The 25,472-nt window shown below is 38.5% G+C and overlaps 1 protein-coding gene across 7 annotated transcripts in view; it reads right to left on the bottom strand.

Moving 5' to 3' along the window:
* Positions 1 to 3,043: 3,043 nt before the first annotated feature.
* l3mbtl1 (L3MBTL histone methyl-lysine binding protein 1) overlaps positions 3,044 to 25,472 on the bottom strand; it is an 83,273-nt gene continuing 60,844 nt past the window's right edge. For all 7 annotated transcript variants that reach the window (XM_072556480.1, XM_072556484.1, XM_072556481.1 and 4 more), the window contains 7 exons: positions 25,341 to 25,455; positions 24,763 to 24,865; positions 18,364 to 18,561; positions 16,920 to 16,981; positions 9,521 to 9,690; positions 7,853 to 7,915; positions 3,044 to 7,498 (listed from right to left, as the gene is read on the bottom strand). In XM_072556480.1, the coding sequence (XP_072412581.1) occupies positions 7,364 to 7,498; positions 7,853 to 7,915; positions 9,521 to 9,690; positions 16,920 to 16,981; positions 18,364 to 18,561; positions 24,763 to 24,865; positions 25,341 to 25,455 (846 nt within the window). In that variant the 3' untranslated portion in view covers positions 3,044 to 7,363. The remainder of the gene's footprint in view (positions 7,499 to 7,852; positions 7,916 to 9,520; positions 9,691 to 16,919; positions 16,982 to 18,363; positions 18,562 to 24,762; positions 24,866 to 25,340; positions 25,456 to 25,472) is intronic.

The following is a 25,472-nucleotide window of genomic DNA, read 5'->3' as shown; positions in this document are numbered from 1 at the left end:
ATGTCTGATGAGGAACAAGAGGAGTAGCATCATTTATGCCAGTAGCACTTGCAGCTTTCTCTTGGGAGGGAATGGACACAAACGTTCAGTTCAAAGACTTGCTCCGTGTAAGGGTTACAGGCAGAGAAATAGTTCACCAAACACATGTCAGCACCAGTGCCCCACAAGACAAAGGCTGTCATGACAGGCCATTGCTAATATCTGCAGCATCCAGGTTCAAAACAAGCTCCCCAGTGAAACAAAAGGGCACACAATACCAGTGGCCATGAATATCCCTGTTACTGTTGGCCAAACCAACCACATGTATATGAATTTCCAATATTCGTATCCTTTCAATTTCAGGGCGTATTCCTGAAAAAGAAAGAAATTGCACTATCTTCAGTGCTTCAGTATCATTTTTATAGCTTGGAGTCCAGAACTGTGCACAGTATTCCAAGTATAGCCTAGCGAGAGTCCTATACAAGTTGAACTTAATTTTGTAATTTCTGAATTCTATAGTCAAAGAAATAAATATCAGTAACAAAAACAGAAACTGCTGGAAAAACAAAGCAGGTCTAGCAGGTTATGTAAAAAGAAAGCAGTTATCATTTCATGTCTAGTGATGCTTACTACTGATTATAGCTAGAATTTGGTTGCTCTATACACAAATGACAGGGTAGAGGAAGGGGGAAGAAGTAAATGAAAGATGGAAATGGAGCCGAGAGAGAAAAACTATTGGGCAGACAAAGGAATGAGTAAAGATCACCTGGGAGAATCAAAAGCTGCCAATGGGGACCACTAATAGCTGACGTTGGTTTGTTTGTGGTAGCAGCACATATTTAGATTTATTTAATATTGTCACCTGTACCTAGGTACGGTGAAAAGTGTGCAATGTCACCATGTTCTGGCACCATGTTGGACTACAGAATAAATTGTAAAAATGGTTTTAAAAAGTATAAATTAACAATAAATTTATATTATTGAGGCTGAACAGCTTCAGAAGTTCATCTTTCCATCTCTGTAGACTTTATCCTTTCTGCTCCTCCAATCACCACTGTCCAACATCATCCCCAGGATCCAGGCAATACGCTACTTTTCTGCCACTACAAACTGGGGACAGTCACACTGCACAGTCTCACACCTCCTCTGACTCTGTACATTGACTGACAGGACCCTGGTCCATCTTCCAATGCACCAGCTGAGATGGACTGGCAATGGAGATACATGGGGCCGCAGTCTCCTATCAGAGGTCATTGGGGGAAGCACCAAGGCAACCAAGACCAAAAAGAAACATTACTGAGATGGAAAGACAACATTGAAGCTGCATGGATCTGGCCAGATCCACAGTATGAGTCCAAGAGCGATTGAACCCTAGCATGGGATTTGGGGCAAGGACATGGGAGAATGAGCTCAAGCCTTAATGGTCTTTGTCACATACTGGCTAAGGTATATTACTCAATCAGTCATTATGGCTGGAATGCTTTCAATAATTAATCACCCAGTCTGTACTCTTGCACCCAAATTGTCTTAAATAGATCCCATTTACATGCATAAAAATGTTGGCAGTTGTTAGACAAGAGGAGGAGTTGCAATAGCACATATGTCTAGTCTATTTAACTGGATAAATGATTATTTATATTCAATCAGTGTAATGAGTTATCCTTGAGTGAGTGTTGTAGACTGGAACATTTAAGGTCCAAGAGTTGGGAGGTCATGTTGTGGCTATACAGGACTTTGGTTAGGCCACTGTTTGAATATTGCGTGCAATTCTGGCCTCCTTCCTATCGCAAAGATGTTGTGAAACTTGAAAGGGTTCAGAAAAGATTTACGAGAATGTTGCTAGGGTTGGAGGATTTGAGCGATAGGGAGAGGTTGAATAGGTTAGGGCTGGTTTCCCTGGAGCGTCGGAGGCTGAGGGGTGACCTTACAGAGGTTTATAAATTCACATGGGGCATGGATAGGATAAATAGACAAAGTTTCTTCCATGGGGTGGGGTAGTCCAGAACTAGAGGGCATAGGTTTAGGGTGAGAGGGGAGAGTTATAAAACAGATTTAGGGGACAACTTTTTCACGCAGAGGGTAGTACATGTATGGAATGAGCTGTCAGGGGAAGTGGTGGAGGCTGGTATAATTGCAACATTTAAAAGGCATCTGGATGGGTATATCAATAAGAAGGGTCTGAAGAGATAAGGGCCGGGTGCTGGCAGGTGGGACTAGATTGGGTTGGGATATCTGGTTAGCATGGACAAGTTGGACCAAACGATCTATTTCCGTGTTGTACATTTCTATGACTCTATGAATATGTGCCGAGGAATATATTAATCCTGAGGGATTTGTCGCAAAAGCTCAAGTGGAAAAGCCACAAATACTCTGAGACCCTCCCATGATAGCACCTACGCAAGCAGTTGAAACCCTCAGAATGAACCAAAAAAATTGACATTAAAGATCTATTATAAATATAACCTGCAATCTAACCTCAGTGAGCCATCTCTAGCTGTCACATACTGAATTAAAAGAAAACATTCTGAGCAAGGAAAAATCATCTGCAGCATAAAAGCTTGCCAATAGAGTGTGAGAATTGTGTATATCCTACAAATTCTGTTAATAAAATATATTCTTTGAAATGTGAGATTCAGCTGTTTGAACTACTCAAAAACTAGTCAACTGATTGAAGCAACATTGTGCTTATGTTAATCTCTGAAACAATAATTACATGAGGTAAAATCCTCTCAGAGCGATACAAAAGGCAAAGAACATAATTTTACATAACTGGAATATAAGAAGTATTCTCAATCAAATTCTGTTCCAGTTAGTTCATACTTAGTTAAGCACATTCATACCTAGGAATGACTTGCCTTAAAATCGCATCACTGTTACATCACCTGGTTTCATTTCATGGGATTTAATCTATTATTCTAAGAGTAATAATTACAGTTCACAGTCTTTATGTACACTTTAACATAGACTACATGAACAGTATGAATGATAAATAAACAGATCAATTTTTTTTCAATCAAAAACAAAAATAACTTTGCTTTTTATCATTATTAATGAGGTGATAAATCTTTGATTCTGGATTTTTTTTATTTTGATATACTGAGTCTTAATGCAATCAGACTGAGGAAATAACATTAAAATTACATAAATAATATTTACATTATCTTTTACGTTTTAAAACTTCCTTACATTTTACATTTGCATGAAACAACCATAATTTGCTCTGCAATATTGCTTTGTTGTTTTACTTCTCTTTTGAGAGCACATCTTAGCCACCAATGCTGAACTTACCAAAATGCACTGACAATTTGAAAATAGTGCAAAGGAAAAAAGTGACATTGCTTTGATATGTGTTATATTCTAAAATTTTAAAGTAGTTCTTAAACTATTCAATGTGTAGAAACAAGGCAGTATAACAACTCCAGATTTTATGATACAATATTGATCCAGAACAAAATAAATGTCTTGATTAAAACTCAAATATGTGATCAGAAAATAAGATTGAATCATTGAGCCAAAATGCTAAGCAATTAAAGCCTATGGTTCGACTTATTACCTTTAAGTTCCCTTAGTTTAGCCAGAATTAGAGTTGAGTATTTTGCTTCAATCAAATGCAGTGAAATAGATCTGCTCACTGACATAAGAGCAAACAATGATGCTGAGATGGAAGCCTATAAAGAAAGATTGAACAAGTTGGGTCTATACCTATTGGAGTTTAGAATAATAAGAGGTAATCTTATTGAAGCATATTAAATCCTGAGGGTGCTGGATAGGGTTAAGGGACCCTGTGGGAGACAAGAACTAAGGGACAGTTTAACAGTAAGAAGTTCCCTTTTAAGCTAGAGATGAAGATAACTTTATCCTCTTAAAGAATCATGGAATTTTCTTCTCTGGAAAGCAACTGAGGCTGGTTCATTGATGTTATTCAGAAATGAGTTATGTTAATTGTGATAGTCAAGGGATATTGGGAGGGGGGGGGCGAACAGTAAAAGTGGAGTTGAAACCACAACAAGATCAGCCAACATTCTATCAAATGGTGGAGCAGACCAGAAGGGCAGAATGGCTTCCCCTGGTCCTAAGAAAAGTCACAGTTGCCAAAGGAACCGGAAAATACCATCAAGATATTTAAAAGACTGGTTAGTTATTGAAGAAAAGGATTGCTTTCCATTTCAGTCTATCATGATAGTAGTTTAGGATTTTCACTCTGAGGTTAGTGCATCATGATTGAGTTCACAAGACGCTATTAACACAGTGGGGTACTTTGTATTTCACACTTTGATTGACAGCTACAAGTAGATTTGGACTTTTTGATATTTGACTCTGAATCCCAATACTGTTGAACTTGAATGAATAGTTTGTATTTATAAGGTTTTACTGAGCTAAAAGAATGTTTGTGCAATAAATATTTTTTAATGAATGGGTATTTTCTTCAATATAAAATCTGCAATATACTTTAATTTAATTTAACTCACAATAGTGGGTTTCCCCAGATTCTGCACATGGTGAATACTAATAAAGCAGATGAAAGGGTAGTCGATAGTGGCATGAATTGGCATAGGAGCTACAAAAGGTTTGAGGTTTGGCTGAATACCATAGATTGATAGAAGGGTGTGAGGCAACATATGGATTGGTTATAGGGCATTCGCTAGCATCGAGGCTACAGAGAAGGATAGAGGAGCATAGAGTAACAAAGGGGGTACGAGGGATAGCATAGAAATGGGTAGCTGGGCATTGGGTGGCATTGCATGTAGGAGATGGCATGGGTTACTATGAATGGGGTTGCAGAGAATGTGTAGGCAGGATGAGGCTATGAAATGAGGACTAAAGGGCTGTTTTGTGGTATTATTCATTTCTAAAATGGGTCTACACACAGTACCAGCAAATGGAGGCAGGTCCTAAACCCAGTCTGCACTTCCACTTTCATTAGATTTCCTATAGTATTGAAACAGGCCCTTAAGCCCAACAAGTCTATACCGACCCTACGAAGAGTAGCCTACCTAGACTCATTCCCCGACCCTATCCTACATTTACCCCTGACTAATGCCCCTCGCACTATGGGCAATTTAGCATGGCCAATTCACCTGACCTGCACATCTTTGGATTGTGGAAGGAAACTTGAGGACCCAGCCACCTACGGTGGGAATCGAACCCGGGTCCCTGGCGCTGCAAGGCAGCAGTGCTAACCATTGAGTCACCGTGCCATTCTGGAGACAACCAGTCCAAAGGTTAGTGTCTAAACACTGGAACAAATTTATCTGAAGTGATTTAAAGTGTAGGCTTTAAAAATTCCTATTGAATATCCTAAAAGATCTGACAAAGTTTTTGTTATCTGATTTCAATTGTTTCTTGATCAATAATTATTGCATCCTAATCGATAACACAAGAACAGTACTGGAGAAAATCTCAGTAAATACCTTGTTTTCTTAAAAGCATTATTAAAATATTGCACATCTAAATGCAGCACTTTTATAATATAGGTATTGTATTTTCTTATAATTTAGATGTGCAGACAATGATTACTAATTCGATCTAGCTAACTATCTCCCCTAAAAATGGATCTTAGCACAATAAATACTACAAATTTTAATCACTGATGTTCATTTCATGTGCACGGCTGTCAATAGTTGACCAAGATTTGTTAAATGGCCAGCTAGCCTAAGTGGCCATTCACACCTGCTATATCTCAACAATTATACTGCAGGAAGATTTGAATTCAAACAAGTTTTATACATAGCACAAACAGGCACAAGCAGTAACATTAAAGTCAAATATTACTAATGGTGGTTGAAATGGCAAATATGGCATTGCACAGTCCACAAAATGAAAATAAACCAACAACATATACAACATGAGCAGGAATCTCAACACATAATATAGATATACAGAATTAACTATTTTAAATTCCTTTGCATTTTTAAAAATTATAATTTCGTACAGATACACGAAGAGATTTTTGACATCTTTGCAAATATAAATATGTAAATTCATATTTCTGAAAAAAACTATATTCCAAATTATTAAATCATACAAGTGTCACAATTTTCTACAAAGACTGTGTAACAAATCATGGCATGATAATTATACTTTTTAAATATAAATTATTTTGAACACTATGGTTGGTGTGCTGATGTACAGCATGAATTGAAAGCAGGAAAATGATTTAGTGGGAGCACAAAAAAGGAATACAAACATAGAAACCAAGAAGGAAGCTTTCCTCTCTACCCTGAATGTAGCATAAATTGTGAACATGTTTATAAAGGGTTTATTCATGATTTCACTACAATATTAACTAGATCAACAGTAGTCCTTTATAATTTTGTATCTGATGTTTAAAGAAAGCATTACTCACATTTTTCTTTAATATCCTTTGCTATTTTAACTTGTGAAAAAAATGACATTCCAAAGTGATATCTTAAGATGTAATTATCAAAGCAAGCTGTCTCAGCAAGATCATTTATTCATAACTCTTAACTCATTTAGATAGTCTTTCCAGCAAATAAGATGAATCAGTACAGCAGCCCAAACGTGTTCAGTGTATTTTTTTTAAATGATAAAATGGTATTCCAAATGGCTCCAGTAAAAATATATGCACTCGGCTTAGTATGGAAATCAAAGTTGATCACCCACAGAAACTAAAATATTGTTTAGAGATAACTGCTGCAGTAATATTAGATATATACTTGCTAGATTCATCCGACATGTCTTTGTTCCCTCAAGCTAGCAAGTAAATATACAAGGTTACAGTTCCATAATATTATAGTATACAAATTTCACATGTAAGGAGATGTGATAACATCACATAACTGCAGTTTTATTCAACTTTTCACTTTGCCTAAATATGGTAAAATACTCTTAGTGGAATACCAAATTTAAACTCATAAATATTGGAAAAGCTGCATTCCTCATTTAAGGCTCTGCCTTTTAAACATACGCACTACAAAATACATAACATTTTCCTTATATTAGTCACTCATCATTAAATTTATCCATAATTTGTTCAATGATGCAAAACTGAACATTATTTAAATGCATCTAAATATAATTTAAATGTATGTATGTATCTGTACGGTAGTGTTTCCATAACTTTTATTTAAAAAGTAGTCATTGTTTCATTACATTACAAATGCCAATCATCACAATAAAATCCAATATATTTCCACATAACAGATCACTGGGTTTCATAAATAGAAATATAATCCAAATATTCTATCACAGACCTCGAGGTAAATCAAGCAATGTTTGGAACTCCACATACATACCGACAACTACAATGTAATTTGTTTTTCTCAATATTCTTGCCCATTTTGCACAAATTTACCAATGTAAAAGAAACTGGTGAAATTTCTTGTTGTTACATGTTAACATTACATTTAAATTCAGAGGAATGTCATGTTGAAGTATCATCTGCACTTTTGAACATAAGAATTGAGTTATAAATCTTCAATGCTGGACCAAGTTTAATGCTCATGATCTTCACTATATCAACTTGTGTTAGAAGAAGAAAAGCCTCCCCATCAATTGACTGCAAAATAAAAATGTAGGAGGCCATCAACACAGTTGAAAGTACAGAAATGAAAATGTCATATCGCATGACTTATTTCTAAGAAATATTCTGAAGAATAAGTTCGAAATAAATATTCTACTTTCAATGCTTAAAGAAAATACTCATCTTGAAATTGTGCAATGGGATATTAACTGTAAAAGGGTAATACTGTTGCTTGGAATTCTACTAAGGTTTAAGATGCAGAAAGAGGAAGTGCAGCCAAGCATTTTACGTCTTTATGTACAAGTATAATGTGGCACAATTTCAAGGCCTTAATAAAATAACACAATATTATACAAAAACTACTAGTAGTATGAGGTAACTTGATTCTACCTCCTCTTTGAAGAGCTTTGCCTGTTGATCACAGCCAGTGAGTGTCTGGACAAAGTTTCCCACCTAAAATAAATAAATAACATTGTTGTAGTGATAAGAATATCCTAAATTAACAAAATATATGCTATTAGTTCTTCTATCTATTACAGTAGGTATTTGCTCAGTTAACAAAAAACAGAAATTATTAGAACTTGAGTAAATTTTGCCGATTTAACTGAGGAAGACTGAACATGTTGAGTGAGATTAACAATCTCCAGCTTCACAAAGTTCTTTAAATTTGTATGTTTTTGATATGTTTGACGTTTATAAGGTCTTAAATAGTCTGAACAAAGTGAATGTGGAAAGGATATTTCCTCTTGTAATGAGACCCGAATTAGGGGGCATTTATTACCTAGTTCCCTTTCTTTAAGATACATGATTATTTCTTGTGAGATATTAGGCTCAATATTACAGCACATATTAGCTACAATGAATTAATACTAGAATAACTGACACAACATGTACCACTTAGACACCAAACACTCTGTTGAACTGCTCTCGGGATTAATCTGTTGATGATTTTGTGTGGGCATCCTTTCCCATCTGGTTACAGTAGCTGAGATAAATACCAATAAAAGGCGATTGGTAACAGCACATCTTTCGAAGGCATCTCAGATGGTTTAGCCACACCGTTTTGTAGATGTGACAGTTATGAGTATTTTGCCCAATTATAGATTAGATTAGATTAGATTAGATTAGATTACTTATAGTGTGGAAACAGGCCCTTCAGCCCAACAAGTCCACACCAACCCTTCGAAGAGCAACTCACCCAGACCCATTCCCCTACATTTACCACTTCACCTAACACTATGGGCAATTTAGCATAGCCAATTCACCTAACCTGCACATTTTTGGACTGTGGGAGGAAACCGGAGCAGACATGGGGAGATTGTGCAAACTCAACACAGACAGTTGCCAGAGGCTGGAATTGAACCCGGGTATTGTCCATCCTCAATTATCCTTGAGAAGGTGTTGGTGAGTCCCACTCCTGAACATGTGCGTGCGAGTGTGTGTCTGTGTGGGTTTAACCCACTGTGCAACATTTTGTTGACTGAATGTCAGCCTGTTTTTGTTTCATCTTGGAGGACCGTCAGAACTGAATCCAAACTACATTCCTTGAATGCTTGTATATTGTCTAGTATAAAAAATGAGAACCTAGGATACTTATTCCTCATGGCTTTGTTAGTCTGTTTCAGCACAAAGTTACATAATTTTATCCAATGAACCACCAGATCGACTGAATGTTTTGTTCTAAAATAAATATTTGCTCCGAATAAGTTACATCAGGCAAATAATGTCAAACTAATTACAGACCAATCTGGAACAAGTAGTCATCTATTTATATTGTACCAAATAAGTTTAATCAAAAGCCAAGCAAAACAAACTTATGCAGACTAAAAATGTTTTGTACATTTTAGAAACAAATATACAATCAAACAATGACAAACTGATGAGATTCTTTCTCCGAATGTAATTTCTGATCAGTGTGCTCTCTAACTGTGAAAGAGCCTGGAAATAATTGAAAGCATGATCACGCAGCTTTACTTCAGAACAATCCCAGCATTCAAATGGACTTGAAAGTACATTTCTAAACTGCTGCATTTCCACCACTTCTCTTTCTCTTCTTACCTCTTCAATACTCCATTTGGCCACTCTGCTGGCACTAATTCCAGCTACACCTGGAAGCAGCTTGCAATGTTGTTCCCAGCACAAGGACAATGAACGAGCTGGATGTGGGGACATGGCAGACATAAAGACTGACTGATGTAACTCTTGTTGCATACCATCTTTTGGAATGTCTGCAAATATAACATTAGAAAAACAGTAAGGTTGGAATGACACATGCCATTTTTTTAAAAAGTATCCTGAAAATATATTTGCTCATTTCAGAGTTAATTTTGTTTTTATAAAACAAATTGTTATTTCTGTAACTCAACATTAATGAAACAATTGGTGTGAAGTGTTCGAAAGAAAAAGCTTTTGCAAGAATCAACCAACCATGCAGTGCTTATGCCCTGTAACAGTCTTCTGCCACCCTTCCTCATCTTACTCTATCAGAAGGAACCCAAGGGTTCCTAGTTTTAATTGCCCATCTTAACTTCCCTTAAAGTGCATCCATTCTGTTCATCTGACCTACTCCTTCGGAAGCTCTTTGGAATTGTGAAAAGAACTGTCAAAATTAGGGAGCAGTCAAAATTATCAAAAGGACCTGTCGGAGGGGAGTACCAAAAGTATCAACGGGAATTGTCAAAATACTCAGGAAAGTATCAGGACATTTAGTAAATTTTGCAGTCATTCCTCATTTAAATAATATTCAGCCCCTCTGTTAGTTCTGCCAAAGTGCATAACCCAAATTTGTTCCATATTTATTCAATTTGCCAAGTTTCACCCACTTATGTAATCTGTCTCCACCGCTTTGTATTCTTTGTGTAATTCCCTACCATTGACTTCCCATGTATTTTTGCATCATCTGAAAACTCGGTGATAGTACATTCACTTCCCTCATCCAAGTCATAAAGGTACGTATTATAAATAATTGTGGCTGATCTCTATTCCTGAAAATGCCCCCATTATCCACACTTACTGGTGTTGTATTGGTAGCCAATCCTCTATGCATGCTAATATATTATGCCTAACACCATGGGCTCTTATTATCCTAAGTAGCCTTATGCACAGTATCTTCCGGAGCACCTTTTGGAAATCCAAATATATTACATCTACTGGTTCCCCTTTACCTATTCTACCTCCTCTAAGAACTCTAATTTTTATTTTCAGATATGACCTCTCCTTCATAATGTCATACTGACTTTGTTTGATAATTACTTTCTAAATGCTCTACAATTACATCATATCAACACATTCTAATATCTTGCAAATAGTAGATGTTAAGCTAAATGACCTGTCTTTTTGTTTCCCTCCCTTTTTGAATAAGGGTGTTACACTGGCAGCTTTCTAATTGTCTGGGACTTTTCCAGAATCTATGGATTGTTGGAAGATTACTCAAGTGGATAAATTATATCTGCAGCCATTTCCCTTAAACTCTTAGGATACAATCCACTAAATCCAGATTACTTATTGGCCTTTGGCCCCATTAGTTTTCCTAATACTTTTTTGCTAGCAATAGTTATCACAATCTTTTTTGTCTCCATCCCTGTTTTTTAGCCACTTGGTTATTTAATATATTTGGAATGCTATTGGTGCTCTGGATATGAAAACTGATGCAAAGTGTTTACAAAACCATTTCCTGATTCCCCATTATTATTTCCCAGCCTCATTTTCAAAGGTCTATGATCTCTTTGGCCTCTCTCTCTCTTTCTTTCCAGATATTTAAAGCAACTGCTACTTTCTGTTTTCATGTTACTTGACACTTTGCCCTCAGAGTTCATTTCTTTTCCCCATATTATTCTTTTATCCATTTTTGTTGTCTTTTAAAATTTCTCAATCCTCAGGCTAACCACTCATTTTTGTCACTTTGTACTTTTTTTATTTCTATCCTTTACTTCCTTGGTTAAGCATAGACAAATATTCAGAGAGTGGAACCCATTCCTGGCTTTTGATGTGAACATAAATATCTTGATACACTCAATGATGCCCTCTACGTGGGGAAACCAGCAATGTAGCAATCTGACAGTTCACTCCTTCTGATCACCAATCTACGTTTGAAAGGTGATGATGTGTTGCTGGCTCCTTACAAAAACAGTATTGCCATCTGTTTGATGGTCATATGGATAACAAACTAACTGGTTTCACTCATGTCACCTGTTACAAACCAAGAAGAAGCCACATAAAAGGCTGAACTTAATGGAGGTAGCCTTATCTATCTCCTGCAAAGCTGGAACAACCCCAGTGTGGCTATTTTCAGAAGATGCAACAAAACTCCATGAAAACTGGGCAGTTAATTGCCTATTGTCATCAGAACTTTGACTTGAAGTGTTGATGCCCTGCCTCATAGAATGTTAATAGCTCTTCAGTTCCAGCCTCCTCCCACTTCCATAGCCCACACTCCAGAAGGGAATTAAATTCAGCCCAAGGACTGCCTTAAACTGTGTTGTGGCTGTCACATTTTGTACACAATTGTCATGTGGAATTAGTGATTAGAATGCCAATTTTGAATCTGAGCTTCAAACACATGCGGAAGGGGGAGTAGTACCTAGACACTTTGTTTCAGGAGGCGGTGACACCTGGTAGATTAAATACTTCAAATGCAATCAGTAATCAGGGACAGCAGGGTGGGATTGCAAGTGAGGCAGGTAGGCAGTTCAGGATCAGAGGAGCCTCAGCTCTTGACCTTGTCGAGCAGCTATGAGGTACTTGTTCCCTGTGTGGATGAAGAAAAGTGCTGCAGCTGACCACGGTATTGTGGTACAGGAGGCTATTCAAGAGGGGGGAGCAAAAAAAAAAGTGGTAGTTATAGGGGGTTCTATAATTAGGGAGATAGATAGTATCCTTTGTAAGATTGTGAGTTCCCGCATGGTCTGTTACCAGCCTGGTGTCATGGTGCAAGACATCTCTGATCGACTTGAAAGAATAATGAAGCAGAAGGGAGAGGACCCAGTTGTTATGGTCCACGTTGGGACAAACAACATCAGCAAGGCTAGGAAGGAGGTCCTGCTTGGGGATTATCAAGCACTAGGAATACAGTTAAGGAACAGGTCCTCAAGGGTTATAATCTCAAGTTTACTACCGAGCCACGTGCAAATTGGCTTAGGGATAAGAACATTAGGGAAGTAAACACGTGGCTAAAGGAGTGATGTGGGAAAGAGGGGTTCTATTTCATGGAGGATTGGCATCAGTTTTGGAACAGAAGAGATCTGTACTGATGGGATGGCCTCCACCTGAACCAATCTGGAACCAGTGTTTTAGTGAAAAGGATAAATAGGGTGTCATTCGGACTTTAGTGAGTCGGTGGAAAGGGAAGGGAAAACAACAGGAAGTATGGTGGTAAATGAAAAGGAAAGCAGCAGGTTAGCATGTATGCAGGAAGGTTTAACTATAAGGCAGTCTGTGAAAGAAGTAAAAAGGAAGGATAACTCAGGAGATGCTATTATTTGAGATGTTGGAATTCACGAAGAGGGTACAAAAACTAGCATAAGGACATTTTATCTGAATGCGCATAGCATTCATAACAAAATAGATGAGTTAACAGCACAAATCATCGTGAATGAATATGATTTAGTAGCTATTGTGGAGACATGGTTGCAGGATGGTCACGACTGGGAGTTAAATATCCATGGGAATCAGATTATTCGGAAGGACAGACAGGAAGGTAAGGGAGGTGGTATAGCTCTGATATCTAGGGATGACATCAGGGCAGTGGTGAGAGATGATATAGGTTCTATGGAGAATAAGGTGGAATCCATTTGGATGAAAATTAGAATTTCTAATAAGAAATTAAATCGACAAAGTTTTTTCCCTGGGGTGGGGGAGTCCAGAACTAGACAGCATACATTTGGGGGAGAGGGGAAAGATACAAAAGAGACTTCAGGGGCTATTTTTTCATGCAGAGGGTAGTATGTGTATAGAATGAGTTGTCAGAGAAAGTAGTGGAGGCTGGTACAATTGCAACATTTAAAAGGCAACTGGATGAATATATGAATAGGAAGGGTTTGGAGGGATATGGGCCAGGTGCTGGCAGGTGGGACTAGATTGGTTTCGGATATCTGGTCGGCATGGACAGGTTGGACCGAAGGGTCTGTTTCCATGCTGTACATCTCTATGACTCTAAAAGATCATTGACAGGTGTAGTCTATAGGCCACCAAATAACAACATCACATTGGGCAAGGCAATAAACAAAGAAATGGTATGGCAATTATCTGGGAGATTTTAATCTACACGTCGATTGGTAGAACCAGGTTGGTCAGGATAGCCTTCATTACATGTATCTGTGATAGTTTTCTTGAACAGTATGTAATGGAACAGAGAGCAAGCTATCCCAGACCTGGTCCTGTGTAATGAGACAGAAATAATTAATGACTTCATAGTTAGGGATCCTCTTGGAAGGAGCAATCACAGTATGGTTGAATTTAGAATACAGATGGAAACTGTGAAGATAAAATCCAATACCAGGGGATTGGTAATGGGTATGTGCTTAAACAAGGGAGACTATACTACGTTGAGGGAGGACTTGACTAAGTAGACTGGAAACAAAGACTTTATGGTGCATCAGTTGATGAACAGTGAAGGAGTTTCAAAGCAATTTTTCAAAGTGCTCAGTGAAAGTATATACCAGTGAAAAGGAAGGAGTGTAAGAAAAGGGGTAATCTGCCATGGATGTCTAAGGAAATAAGGGAGTCTATCAAATTGAAAGAGAAGGCATACAAAGTGACCAAGATCAGCAGAAAATAGAAGACTGGGAATGCTCTATAGGTCAACAGAAAGCCACAAAAAGAGCTATAAAGAAAAGTAAGATAGATTGAGGTAAAAAAAAACCTAGCTCAGAATATAAAGACAGAGAGTAAAAGTTTCTATAAATATATAGAACAAAAAAAAGTGGCTAAAGTAAATACTGGTCCTTTAGAGGATGAGAAGGGGGATTTAGTAATGGGATGTGAGGAAATGACTGAGGCATTGAATAGGTATTTTGTGTCGGTCTTCACAGTGGAGGATACCAATAACATGCCAGTAATTGACAAAGAAGATAGGTTAGGACCTGGAAACAATCATTATCATGGGAAAGGTTCGTGTTGGGCAAGCTAATGAAGGTAAGGGTAGACAAGTCTCCTGGCCCTAATGGAATGCATCCCAGGGTACTGGAAGAGTTGATGGGAAATAACAAGTGCATTTGTGGCAACTTCCCAAAATTTCTTAGAGTCTGGGGCAGTTCCAGCAGATTGGAAAACAGAAAATGTGACACCACTGTTTAAAAAGGGAGGTAGACAAAAGAGGGGGAATTATAGACCAGTTAGCTTAACCTCTGTAGTGGGAAAAATGCTTGAGTCTATTATCAAGGAAGAAATAGCACGACATTGAGATAGAAATTGTCTTATTGGGCAGACGCTTCATGGGCTCATGAAGGGAAGGTCATGCTTAACAAATCTTTTGGAATTCTGTGAAGACATTATGAACACGGTGGACAACAGGGTCCCAGTAGGTGTGGTGTATCTAGATTTTCAAAAGGAACTCAACAAGGTGCCACACAAAAGGCTGCTGCATAAGATAAAGACGCATGGCGTTACGGGAAATGTATTAGCATGGGCAGAGGATTGGTTAACCAATAGGAAGCAAAGAGTAGGAATAAATGAGTACTATTCTGGTTGGCAATCAGTGTTAGTGGTAGGGATCAATTTTGGGACCACAATAATTCACAATTTGCGTAGATGATTTGGAGTTGGAGAGATGTGCAGTCTGTCAAAGTTTGCGGATGTCACTAAAATCAGTGGTAGAGAAAAATATGCAAAGGACTATGAAACTTTGCAAAAAGACATAGATAGTCTTAAGTGAGTGGGCAAAGGTCTGGCAGATGGAGTATAATGTTAATAAATGTGAAGCCATCCATTTCAGTGGAAATAACAGTAAAAAGGACTATGACTTGAATGGTAAAAAATTGCAGCATGCTGCTGGCCAGAGGAACCTGGGGATTCTTGTGCATAAATCACAGAAGGTTGGTCTGCAGGTGCAACAGGTAATTAAGAAGGCAAATGGAATTTTGTCCATCATTGCCAAAGGGATTGAGTTTAAAAGCAGAGAGGTTATATTACATCTGCACAGGGGGCTGGTGAGGCCACACCTAGAGAACTGCATGCAATTTTTGGTCTGCTTACTTGAGAAAAGATATACTGGCACTAGAAGGGGGACCAGAGGAGGTTCACTAGGTTGACTCCGGAGTTGAGAGGGTTGGCTTATGAGGAGAGACTGATTATGTTCATTGAAATTTAGAAGAATGAGGGACGATATTATAGAAACATATAAAATTATAAACGGAATTGATAAGATAGAAGTAGAGAGTATGTTTCCACTGGCAAGTGAAACTTGGACAAGAGTGCATAGCCTCAAAATTAGGGGGAGCAGATTTAGGACTGAATTGAGACAGAACTTTTTCACCAAGAAGGCTGTAAATCTATGGAATTCCCTGCCCAACGAAGTGGTTGAGGCTTCCTCAGTAAATGTTTTTAAAGCTAAGATAGATCCTTTTGAACAATAAAGAAATTAAGGGTTATGATGGGAGGGTGGGTATGTGGAGCTGAGGCCACAAAAAGATCAGCCATGTTCTCACTGAATGTTGGAGCAGGCTCAAAGGGCCAGATGACCTATTCCTGCTCCTAGTTCTTATGTCCTTTTATCCTGAAAATCATGCAAAAACAAGGAGAACTTCTACCTCCTATATGGACACCAGGTAAAAGGCAAGAGTAATGCTCAGCCTACCTCCACAGATAAGACGGACAATTGAACGGTTTAATGTTTGAGCTACTGGTACACTTGGAACCATATCCCGGCGTCAGTCTTTGCCTTGAAGGAAGAGGTGATGAAACACAGCAAAATGGCAAAACAAATTAAAAAAAATAAAAAAACAAATAAAAATCAGAACAGTTTTCGCTGTTAATTAAAGGTAGAGTTATGGGCTGTTGTGCACATTCTTTCTCTGAATTATTGAAGCAATTTGTAGAACCTGAGCTCTATTTGTTTCATTTCATTTTGCAAAAGACTCGAAAATAAGAGTAAAGGTTACTTCCTTATAGAGAAAAAGGAAAGAATCTTCTCTTGGTGTCATCACAGAGTTCAGAAATTATCGGGATCAGAATAATCAAATTCACTTACAAATATTTTTATGGTCTCAGACTGCCTTGCTGTGCATGCTATTTTTATTTTAAATGGATGAATGCCTGTGTACCAATAACAGAGAAATGCAGTATAAGAACATTAGCTGTTTGTTTGTAAAGTTTGCTGATTGAATTTCACCCCTTATAAATAGACTTCTGAAGTTTCAAACAGGAAAATTTTTTTTTTAACTAAATCAAATATTAAATATATGATGCATCATGAACTGCCAGAAATAACTCATCTTGTGAAGAAACCTGCATTTTAACTCACTCTGAAAACTGACTTTTAATTCCTCTTGTTGAATCTTATGATACTTAGGTGGACGACCAATTCTGGAAAAAAAAGATAAAGTGGATGTGTAAAGCAAGATATTAAGCTGCTGTTCATATTCATTCTGCTTCAATGCCTAGTGCATTTTACATCTTTTTTTTTTGTCAGCCCCATGCATGTGCATGTACTTCTGTGTGTCATTGCAGAGTAATCGGGATAGCAGACAAATCCTGGTCATTAGCTGAAACTGAATACCTGAAGACATGCTACCACAAAGTGAGTCACAAAAAACACAATTATCAGAAAATCAGTGTTACCAAAACAAAATACAGAAAAAGATCATCTTTGGCACTCAAGTGGAACAATGCACTGCTTACCAGTATGGATGATTTTAGATCTTGTGATGTTAAATATTTCTACAAATTAAGACCAAATTTACATACTATTTTTAGTGAGATGGTTTATAATCCTGTCATTTTTTTCCAGCTCATTATTGGCAAGAAGTTGATGTGGTGCTCTTGGGTAAATTGTTGTTTTTCTTTCCCTCAATCACTTTTTTGTTACAATACGCTTTAATATTTGTTATGTTATTCCTGAATTTGACTATGTGGCTGTGCAGAATATGTTTGCTTTTATTTTTAAATAAATACAGTGCTACGCTGAAATGCATTTATGTTCAAAAGTATGTGTTGGCGATGTGTATCTGTACAATAAATAGTGTAATACAGACCAGGGATATAAGAACAGTTCTATTATAAGAAATTTCTCCCAATAGTCCAAGTGCTTAATAATGTGAAAATCTTTCCTAAAGTCTGAAAATAAAATGCCTGAACGAGATAACTTTGCTTCTTCGTGAAGGTAATTGACCGTGAGATAAGTATTTATTCACGTCTGAGCATTCCCATTGAATGCTTCCACTGAATTACTAAACCTTTAACTCAAATTATTAAAAAGAGGAATTATCATGAATCTATTTACATACTATTGCTGCACATTGCAATTCGAGGATAACTTCACCCAGTATTTTATTAGGAGAAAACATTCTCATGTATTTTCTTGTTCATCATTGCAAGACTAAACCATATGGTCATTCAAAGACTAGATGTGAAATAGTACGAATAGTTGTGTCTTATAAAGTGACTAGTAATAAAATAATGAATAAAATATTTTATCATGTCACTTGAAAACATTTTAAATTCCTAATTAGCAAGGCAGTTATCAAAGAATAACTGGGAATCATGCAACAGCCGGTAGAAGACACTTTTGCAAACTGCCTAATGGTTGCAGGATACTTTTTCGCTGTTTTAGCTAAGAAAAGTTTTGGAAAAAGAAAAATAGAGTGAAGAAGTTATCTCACCATTATAAACATCAATCAATAATCAACCTATTTCGCTATGGTTTGATGTTTATTTTAATCAAACTTTATGGCATTTACCATTATTACCTCCCATGATGTCTTGATTTCTTCCTTCGACCAAAGGATAAGAGATTTCTTTTTCGGGAAGATCCTTCCACATCTGATATCTCTATCTTCATCCGTGCTTGGTTCCGTTCAGCTAATGGGCAGCCTGACAAACGATGATGAGCAGTGAACTTCCCAGTAACATGCCCTGAGCCATCACAACCAGGAGTTGGGCATTTCCTGAGATAATAATGTGCACAAAACAGATTCAGTCAATACATTACAGAAATCTGTTTCAGTATGTCTTTATGTAGAAAACATTGATGGAAATCAAAGTTCAAGAAGGCCGTGAGTATGCAACGTGAAAATATAATGTATCTCTTTCATTGAAATTCAGATGAATTTTGTACTTCAGAATGTTCATGATGTATCAATGTTTTGACGTTTTTAACAATAACCATGGAAATCTGCAATTAAGTTGAATATAAATGAATACACAGTGTAATTATAAATTCAACACATACAATCTTCATTTGTATCTTTGACACCTCCAGACTGATTAATCCAATGGACTTAAGGCTGGTCCCCCAAGAGTCTACCCTTCATAAAGTTGCAGTCATCTAAAACATCTGTCCTAACTTGCATCAAGTCCCTGTGCCCAATGTAAATTGTGAGCCTCAGAGGATAGTTCCCTGGAGATTTAGATATGTATGAAATTCCATCACGATCTTGCAAGTGTTTCATGAAGATGTGACTGCAACTGTCTTGAATAGCTATTAAAATCTACCATCACAACTACTCTATTGTGTTTACACCTCTTTGCAATGTCCTTCCTTTACATCCTTCCCACTCCTGGGCAGTCTATAGATTATACTGAACAATGTTAATTGAACACTTATTCTCAGCTCGAGCCAAAGCAATGTTCCTGAAACCTCTGAAAGATCCTATTTCTCTGGCACTGCAATGATTCCTTAACCAATAGCATCACCCCTCCTTCACTTTCTCATTTCCTGTCTTTTTTGAACACCTTGTAACCATATTTACTATATATACGTGTGTAAATGTTGATCTCATGTAAAAGTCAGCCCCGTGCTTTTGGCCAAAAAATCTTGTATTTTCCATATTTTTCATGTAAAAGTTGACCCTACAATATCGCATCATAAACCTCTTACAACTGCATGTTCCTATTAACCCACTTAAATGAAATTGCATTTATTCATTCATACCAGTAACTCTACTCATCGCTCTTTGTTTACTATATTGCATCTCTATTCATTCATAACTCAACTTAGCCCATTTGGTTTACTATGTCACTTTTTGATTCATTCATTCATTCAGACAGGCACTAAGTCTATTGGTACTTATTGCACTTTGTTCACTATACATCCAAAAGTTCATATCATTAAAAATCATTTTAATTGGGCCATAATAACTGAATAAAAGTGAGATATATTAGCTACATATTTCTTTAATTCTTTGACAAATGTGGTAATGTTGTTCAGGTTCATTTCATACAAGAGTAAATTGGAGGGAAATGGAAGAATTTGGCAGAAATGTTCAAGACGCTTACACAATCAGAATTTAACAGATGTTTCATTTTAAGTGTGCCATTATATCAGGTCATGATGATGTTGAACAGTGTGATTTCGCAGGATTTCAATGTTAAATATTCGTATTGGTATATATAAATAAAGTTTACTACCAGTAATTCATTCTTGTTTCTCTTGCTTTTACCAGTAGTTACCTTTACCATAATTCATTGTGTTTTTTTTCTTTGCCCAGGATGAGTTGAGCGATCAAATTGACTTCTGACAAGAATATAGTATTTTGAACTGCAGCATGAATTTCAGCCCCTCAAACTCATACATGTGTCACAGTTGACCACATACGTTGAAACTTTAAAAATAGCCTTAAAAAATTTGACTTTTACATGAGTATATATGGTAACAACTGAGATAGCTCTCAGTTATCATCATTGTATCATAATCCTATCAGACAAACTATGCCTTTGACTCCTCAATCTGACGAACCATGTTTCGTGCAATCACAGACATGGAGCGTAATCAGGTTTAGACTTCATTACTCTTTCCTTTATTCCAACTTACAATTCTCTATTTTAGTGTCAAGTGACTCCACTCACATTCTATACATGCTAGTTTTAATTTCTCATGTTCTCTCTTTGTTCTAAAACCTGTGCTGAGTTAGTTTAATCCTGAGCAACATCACAAACAAAATGCCTTGCATGGAATTTAGCCCCGGCTCTATTTGGATGCAACTCGTCCAGCTTCTCGGTGCCATCTCCCCCACAGCTTAACCAGTCCCAGGAATGCAAAGCCCATCCTTCTGCATAAACATCCAACTGTGAATTCATCTGTCTTATTTTCTTATCTCTGTACATACTAGCACATGGCACAGCAAGTTTTATGTACAGAAAGGATGCTCTGCTTGCTAATTTTCTACCCATATCCTTCATTTTCCATTTACAGGACTATACACCCACCTCACCCACTTCTGATCATTATCAAGAGTACCAATTTGGATCCTGACCTTTGGCTGTTTACCCTCCCCTAGAAAAATGTGGTTTCAGTCTTGACTGACAGTGTCACTGGAACTTCTGCACTTTGTCAAATACCTACTGAATCTAACAGGTAGCAAATGTATCCACCATGTTCTCAAAACAATTAATACCCAGATCTTAACTACCCATCTGAAATAAGTTAGGAGGCATGGAGACAGGTTTCCTCCTCAGGGAGGAGTGACGAAAGGCTGGCCTAAATTTAATTATTCATTATTATTTGATTTCACATCTTATCCGACTTCTTTAGATCGTTGTAAATAAACTGTTCAGGACAATGATAACACATTGGTGGAGGGTGGCTTAATCTCAGACCTTCTGGCACAGAGGTAGTGACACTACCACTGCATGTCAAGAGGGCTATTGGATCCTTTTTATGCTGTCTTCAGCCTGGCAAAAAAAGGCATAAAAACCTCCCCACTCAGCAACCATTCCAAGATTAAATGATGTTGTTTGTAGAAGAACCCCACCCAGCCTAAGGCTCAGAAAAAGCAGATTAGTGTCCAGAATTGGTGCAGGATTTCAAAAGCTGCCTACCTGGCCAGTTTTACTTGCCTGGGGTCTGACAGTAGGATAGGATAAAACCATAACAAAAGGTGTGAATGCATTCAGAAAATGCTTTAATTGCACTATAATCTGCCTGTTGGTTTTACACTTAGGGATTGAACCTGGTTTCAAAGCCTCCTGTATGTTACAATTTACTTTATATAATCAATTCAAGTACAAGTTGTGAGGGAGGAGGCGTTGGTGGAGGTTGCCTGATATTCAGCTCCTCAGCCCCTAGGAGAAGAGAATTCTGGCAATGACAGAAGGCTAGACCATTCCTCCATCCATATCCCACTATTACATATGTACCACTTTTCATTCCAATGCAATTCTCATAGTAATTCAGCTGGCTGTGCCACTCACTGCACACCACTTCTAACCATTGGCGTGATGCCCTCTTTCTTCCAGGCACAGCCAGCATTGCCACCACCTCTGACGAGAAAGCTCCAGCTCCCCCAGAACCTACTTCCTTGACCTCTTGAGGACGAGGATAGCAAGGCGTCAGAGAAAGCATTGACAGATACGCCTGCTGCATCCTATACTAACACCTCAGTGTCAACGTTAGGTTTCAAGAGTATAAATCCACAATCTGATGAGCACCTCCATAATGTGAGTTCCACAGCTGGCCAAGGAAGGAATGCCCAGGCCTCTGGCACTCTGGGCACACCTGGAGAGCCGCTCTGCAAAGCGCCAGGCAGGAGAGGGCACTGTAATGTTGGCAATCAGTGATTTTGTCCAACTGCACTGGGAGGATCAGGACTGGTCCTGATCCTGAATGGCTTGTGGACATAATGGTCCTTATCACCAAGAGGCTACATCAGTACAGCGGATTATGCACACTTCTGCCTGTCTCAATGTACAGCAAGGCAGCTGCGGGGAGTGACACACACACACACACACACACACACACACACACACACACACACACACACACACACACACACACACACACACACACACACACACACACACCTACCTCACTAATGACATATCTACCATCATGGTCTGGCTGACATGTGACTCCAGACCCTCAGCCACATGCTTGACTCTAAGGATGGACAATGAATGCTGGCCTAGCCAGTGATGCCCTCAGCCTTTGAATTAATTTTTTAAAAGGTGTCCCCACGTTCTATCGACCAAACCTTCACAGCGAAAGACTCTAATATTGAGCAGACTCCTCTCGCCCTACTGCACCAAGACATACTGAGGGGGATAGAAGGAAGATGACTTATTGAAGACATTTTTATGGTTCTGGTTAAATAGCTAATAAACAATTCTTGAACTTTAGTTGAAGTATCTGTGCTTTAACCAGATATCTGGTTGTTAGTCTCTCTCTGCGTAGCACCGAATTACATTGTGACAGCATCAGCATCACTTCATAACTACAGACAATGTTCCATGGATGGAGATCTATGCTGACTCTATTGCTTCATGGAGAAGGAAGACAAACAATGCATTGTGGCCTTGGGTCATGCTGACAACTTTGACACTCATCATGCCACCTCTTCATTTTTTTCTGACCTCTGTGCCCACAACTGTAACTGTCAATGAGTTGTCCAGCAATGTCTGCACTGAGAGGTGCAACACACAGGTAGCAATGCATCAGGATGGCCAGGGAATGGGTGCCCCACAGGTCTGTGTCATGTACTACACATCCATCTTCGTGCAGTGCACCCCAGCATCAGTTGGTGCAGCAACCCCCTCATTCACAGGTTGTCGCTTACTCAGCCCAGTCCAAGTGTTGATGCAACCAATACCTTCCCTACTGCACACTTTCGATTTCAAAAGTGTCAGTGAATGCTCCTCGGCCGGTGGATTCCTGCCTATTCCTGAAGGTGTTGGTGTGCATCCATATTCAAATCCCTTTCCAAGCAGCTGCCTCCCAGAAACTTCACAGATTTCACATCTGCACAGGTCCCTGCCCATTTCATTTCCTTCCCCACACTTGCATTGACCTCAACCTCCACCCCTGGCATATGAGGTGACCATGCCAAGTGTGGTTATACACTGCATTCCTCTTGAAGCCAGGATGCTCCTGGCTCAGGATGGTCTCCCTTCCACATTATCCCTTACCCAGACATTCTTTACAATATTCCCTTTTGCAGGCCTTGTTGCCCACTTCTCCCCCCACAACTGTAATCCTCCATTACCCACAGCCTACAGACCCACTCTGAACATGAACTTGCTGAACCCCACTCCCACAGCAATGGCCACCTTGCTACACCCCACCTCCCCCTCAGAAGTCCCCCTTTACCCTTAGTTTCTCTAACAGACCCGACCCCCTTGAACAACTTATACAGACATGCCCGAACAAGAAATGCCAAGATCCCTGAGTGGAAGTTGTAAGTTTTCCCAACAACTCTAGCCCTACCTCCCAAACTGGCCGCAATGGAGCTACAGGACAGACCATGTCCAAGTCCCCAGTCGAGAGAGGCATGGAGCCTCTGATTGGAATCATCCTGAGCAAACTTTTGAATATGCCAGTACCCTGGACTGTTATTGAAGACTGCCACTGATCTACTGTACTGAGTCTGCCTAACATCCCTCAGATCCCTGTGAGATTCTCCCCATGATAACACTACACTGAGTTTTAACTTTTACATATATGAACAGCATTTAAAAATTACAGTAAAGTTGCTGTAGACTCACCAGACCACACTGCTGCTCTCTCACTAGACAGAGATAAGTATGGGTGGTTTAACCTAAGCATCAGGGTGTCTCAGGCAAGAGGAGAAGTTAAGGAGACTCCTTCATGGGAGCATCACCTGGTGCAGGCATTGAACTCATACTGTCGGCATCACTCTGCATTGCAAACTGGTATGCAGCCAACCGAGCTAACCAGCCCTTGTTCATATATACACTTGTAATAAGGAAATTATTACTACTACTCTTGTTAAACATGTTCACATTAACCGAAATGAGATGTCCTATTAAAGGTTAAGAATGTGGTAGGTTGCTGAAAATCTTTGGATAGTTGGGTTATTCCTAAATTTAACATAGAATCCCTACATTGTGAAAATAGGCACCTAGCCCACCAAGTACACACCACCCTTTCGAAGAGCATCCCACCTAGACCCATTCCCTCACCTATCCCTGTAACCTTGCAATTCCCTTGGCTAATCTATCTAGCTTACATATCCCCAGACATGATGGGCAATTTAGCAGGGCCATTCCACCTAAACTGCACATCTTTGGACTATGGGAGGAAACCCACACAGACACAGGAAGAATGTACAAACTCCACACAGAAAGTTGCCCAAGGCTGGAATCAAACCAAATGCCTAGCACTGAACCATTGTGCCACCCCAACTGGTACTCACCGATGATGGGTGGTATATTTAGAACTTTTTGTATGACTAATAGCTTTCCATCCCGGAGTTGGACATCCTCTTTGTCCAGGTTCAGTTAAAGCATCCGATTGTTCTGGAAAAGAAATGGCAGCAGCACATTTAAACAAAGTTCTTGATCAACTTTTTTTTTCCCAAACTTGTTTGTTGATTTTCAAACACAATGGTACCTTACAGAAACCTGTTTATTATTCATGAAACCTGCATGCTTTCTATGCATGTACAACTCACAGACTGATTGGTAAGTTGTCTACTGCACTGAAATTCCTAAATCAGAATGAATGCAAATTTATAGCATTGTAAATAAATAAATATTCCTTTATTCTTTAACAAATACCATAGTACTACAGTTCTCGCTATAAAGAGGTACAGATCAAGTTACAGGTAAACCTTAAAATTACTAATGACATCTGGATCTGCAATAATAAGTACACAATGTCTTGTGGAATTAAAAAAAGTCAGAACAACTACCTTTGTTAGCTTATACCTTGAAATTAATATTAAATATTTTGATATTGGGAGTTGAGGGGAACAAAGTCTACTGTACTCACTAATTGGAGGTTGGAGATAATGTCCTGTTCTGGCACACCACCCTGCAGGATGTATGTCTGGATTATCAGTATCTACCCAGTAACTGTAAGCAGAGGATGATCCATCAAAATAGATCTGCATAGAAAAATAAT

This window comes from Chiloscyllium punctatum, chromosome 37, assembly GCF_047496795.1.
Source record: "Chiloscyllium punctatum isolate Juve2018m chromosome 37, sChiPun1.3, whole genome shotgun sequence".
Taxonomy (NCBI): Eukaryota; Metazoa; Chordata; class Chondrichthyes; order Orectolobiformes; family Hemiscylliidae; genus Chiloscyllium; species Chiloscyllium punctatum.
The sequence above is the reverse complement of the archived record's forward strand: the minus strand, read 5'-3'. Positions and strand labels throughout refer to the sequence as shown.